We start from the raw sequence: 3,675 nt of genomic DNA, 5'->3' as shown, positions 1-3,675 counted from the left end.
ACTTATGAAGAACAGCCCTTGTGTGCAAACCGCGCGTTGCTATTGGCCATTGCTGGTGTCAATCAAATATTGACCGAGAGGATACGGGCGGGGCGTTAAAAGATGCAAGAAATAAAAAAGCAAAATAGACTTTGGAGTTTTTTTATGTTTTATTCTGTTTCCTTTGATGCTATTTTGAATGTAATAGATATACAATAGTTGAATATATACTAGATCCTCTAGTATGTGTATGTTGTTAGTTCTGCTATGCAATAAAAAACAAAAAAAGGGTGGGGCGTTTGAACAGCTAATTATCAGTTTAACCCTTTTCCATTAAAAACATAAAATACTTTAGTAAAACTCAAGAAGCGATATTACTGAAACACTTGTAGCCTATGTGTCTGAAGTAATTTAGTCTATGTTACAGACAAGCACTTGATTTAGAGTCTCACACGGAAATATTAAGGTGATTTTTCTCCCCAAATCGGAAAAAAAATAGAGTTAAAGTGCCTGTTTAAAGTGGAATGTATAAAAAATATATAGGGTAGGCTATAATAATTATAAACTATAATATACAGTATAGTACTATGCATTACTCATGCTTTCCATAATAAGTATTAATGTTGTTTCAAACCAGCTTTACAGTGATAACAGGTGCAAGCGCTGAATAATAATGGAAAAAAGGGTTACTTGACATCTCTACATAAACTTCTAACGCAAAAAAAAATATAAAAAATAAAAACTGTGAGAACACTGAAAAAAATCAAATATGTGAGAACACTGACAGTGCGCTTGTGGATCACATGTTCAGTCTAGGAATGCGCATTTGAACATGTCTGTGTGCAAGCGTGTAGTCTTTCTTACAAATTGCTAGATCAAATTGCAATAGATTAGATCTGGATACGGCCTGGATACAGCCGACTGCAGTAAACCTCGGGATAAACAGAGACTAATAGTAGCGTAGAAGCCATTTTTCTGATGTAATAAGAACATCAGGATTTAAGCGAAGTGTTTCCAGTTCAATCTGATCTAATCTATACAGCCTAACATTGAGTTATAGAAGTCTATAGTGTGTTGTGTATGCTTGGTCAAAGAGAAGTTATAATTATGACATAGAAAGTAAATTTTTACTTTAGTCTCATAATTATATTCATTATGAGACTAGTCATAGACAATTGATTAAAAAGTTATTGACGGTTTCAGATTTTAACTTTTTATCTCATGAGCACAACCTTTTGTCATTATTTACCAAAGCATGATTTGATTTTTTTATGTGGTCTTCTGTAGGTTAGAAAGACAGAACACATCATGAAAGATGAAAGTCACTGCAGAAATATCAAGGCATGTTCAGGGACTGATTCCAGCATCAATCCCAGTATGTGTCGGTGGTCACACAGAAGGCACACTAGTAATCTTATGGCAATTTCCCAGGATCAACACACTGTGTGAAAGTGGCTCTAGTGTTACACATCACATTTGAGCATTGCAAGAACCAACAAGACTCATTTGTTTTATGCAACCATATGAGCTACAGCGAGAACAAATTACCAGGTGCTTTAAATCCACCTGCCTTCTATAGAAGATTCCCCCAAAATAATGGGAGGAAGATTGGTAGAAGTCTGGAAGTTACAGCTTTCCTCAACATACCAAATAAAACAAACAATTTCATGTTGGTAGCGTTGCACAAAATGGTCAAACAAGGTCAAGGCTTAATATAATTTATTAAATACTCATAGAATCAGTCTCACTTCTCCACTAGAAACCACAGTTTGGCCAGAAGTTGTATTGTTTAAACGAACACCCCTTCCTAAAAGTGCAAGAAAAACAAATGCAAGTTAACTTTTAAAACACAAGCTAAATTAAACAGTTTAAAAAACAGGAAGCACTGACTTTGCCTGGAGCAACTTTGCTGACAAGAGCCAGAAGAGTGATGGCACACCTCTGTATTGCAATGGATGAAGACCTGAGAAGAGAACCAAAGCTGGCATTAGGAACCAAGAGACATTTGAAAACTGACACACTGGGTACTGTACCGTTTCCTGCAGAGGAGCCAGTGATGCTGGATCTACAAATGTGAACATCTTCACAACAAAGCGCTTGTAGTGTGTTGGGAACTGAAGACCAGATGATCCGGTCACTGGGACTAACGTGGTCAGGTAACGATCATCCCGGTAAGGGCATCTGAAAGGCAAAGAGGCAGTCAGAAACACCTTACTACACACTAGATGGATAAAGACTGGCCTTACTCACCCATCAACCAGAAGGTCCCATTGGGGTAGACTGAGTGGACTAGGGGTTGATGTCGCCCAGCAATGTCCCAGCATCAAGACAATGTTGGGGTCGGTCCTCTCCAAAAGGCGCACCTCAACATACACAGGCTCCCGCAAGACTTTTGTGACCGGATAATCAGCGTCACTGTAGTAGGACGTGTACGCCTCGTCCCCTGAAGAAGAATACAGGGTTTAACTAGAAACTAGAGTTTTAGAAAAGGCTTTAGGCATACTTGGGACAAACCTTCTGCACAGCCTTTGGTGACACATTGACCATTTGCCAGTCTAAGCTCCACTCTGAGGGGTCCAGGAGCAGCTACTGGTGGAGGAGGAGGAACAGTGTTGACCTCCACAACCAGAGCTTCCACAGAAGTACCAGAGTACCTACACTGGAAGAGAAGCCTGGACAACAAACAGTGAGCTTATAGCATTTGTCCAGGATTAACATTTATGATAAAGCATGCATCACTTACTCAAAATGGCTGTCCCTTGTGATGGAACCAATTGGTCCAATACCCACTTCATACGAGGAGGTCATTCTGTTTTCATACACCACATATCCACCGTCCTCCTGCAAATATTAACCGTGGGCATCTAGTCCATTCCAAGCCATGCAAAACAAAACCAGAGTAGCTACTCACCATCATGCTTGTGCCGCATGCAGTGACAGGGAACTGATATATAGCAAAGAAAGGTGTGGATCCCACAGGACTGCAAGCTGGATCATTTCCACCCAGGAGACGGACTGAATCCAGGCTCAATCGAGGAAGCGTAACATCTCTAGCCACCACTACCACAATCTGACCATCTCTTATACACTGAACAGTCACTGAAACAAGGTACAAGAGCAGGTTACTGCTGAAGATCAGTTTAACATGAACACCTTTACATTGAGTCAACACTCTTACCGGCCTTCCCATAGTAACACTGCTGTCCGTTAAAGCAGCAGTTGATGGCTGCACACTCAGCACCACTGATACCAGGTGGTCCACATTGGATCTGCTCAAAATCAGCTACAGTACATTTGTCAAGGGGCTCTGCCTTTACCGCTGGGTGCTTAGACTGAAACTGCTGAGGAAACTGTTGACTAGCTTGCTGCTGAACTAACTGAGGAAACTGTTGACTAGCTTGCTGCTGAACTAACTGAGGAAACTGTTGACTAACTTGTTGAACTGGCTGAGGAAACCATTGACTAGATTGCTGTTGAACTAACTGAGGAAACTGTTGACTAGCTTGCTGTTGAACTGGTTGTTGAAGCCGCTGGTCAGTTTGCTGGAACATCACAGTTTGAGGATTCTGGGGAAGATTACTCCACTTTGGTACAGCATGACAGAAAGCACCAAACCAAACACAAAGAGCCAGAGACTGAACAGCACACCAACTTCCTGCCATTGTTCATCAGCTTGTCACACTATTGAGATGCTGT

At 40.9% G+C, this 3,675-nt stretch overlaps 1 protein-coding gene across 2 annotated transcripts; it reads right to left on the bottom strand.

Moving 5' to 3' along the window:
• Positions 1 to 1,681: 1,681 nt before the first annotated feature.
• Positions 1,682 to 3,675, bottom strand: LOC148978419 (zona pellucida sperm-binding protein 4-like). 2 transcript variants are annotated; one of them, XM_039683816.2, is made up of 8 exons: positions 3,158 to 3,675; positions 2,891 to 3,078; positions 2,723 to 2,820; positions 2,494 to 2,651; positions 2,230 to 2,422; positions 2,013 to 2,160; positions 1,870 to 1,942; positions 1,682 to 1,786 (listed from the first exon to the last, which is right to left on the bottom strand). In XM_039683816.2, exons 1-8 carry the CDS (start codon positions 3,639 to 3,641, stop codon positions 1,710 to 1,712), a joined length of 1,419 nt encoding a protein of 472 aa, XP_039539750.2. In that variant the 5' UTR covers positions 3,642 to 3,675; the 3' UTR covers positions 1,682 to 1,709. The 2 variants fall into 2 exon arrangements, with proteins under 2 accessions (XP_039539750.2, XP_088988035.1); XM_089131909.1 differs by having other exon boundaries at positions 1,682 to 1,942.

This window comes from Pimephales promelas, chromosome 6 (genome assembly GCF_988280905.1).
Source record: "Pimephales promelas chromosome 6, fPimPro1.hap1.1, whole genome shotgun sequence".
Lineage (NCBI taxonomy): Eukaryota > Metazoa > Chordata > Actinopteri > Cypriniformes > Leuciscidae > Pimephales > Pimephales promelas.
Note: the sequence above shows the minus strand (reverse complement) of the source record. Positions and strands in the feature narration are given on the sequence as shown.

Excerpts from the sequence above, each read along its gene's own strand:
- LOC148978419 (XM_089131909.1), bottom strand. The coding sequence starts at position 3,641 with ATGGCAGGAAGTTGGTGTGCTGTTCAGTCTCTGGCTCTTTGTGTTTGG. Across the intron at positions 3,079-3,157 it reads GTGTTACTATGGGAAGGCCG|TGACTGTTCAGTGTATAAGA; the intron begins GTAAGAGTGTTG and ends ACCTTGTTTCAG. Across the intron at positions 1,943-2,012 it reads TGGCTCCTCTGCAGGAAACG|GTCTTCATCCATTGCAATAC; the intron begins GTACAGTACCCA and ends TTCTCTTCTCAG.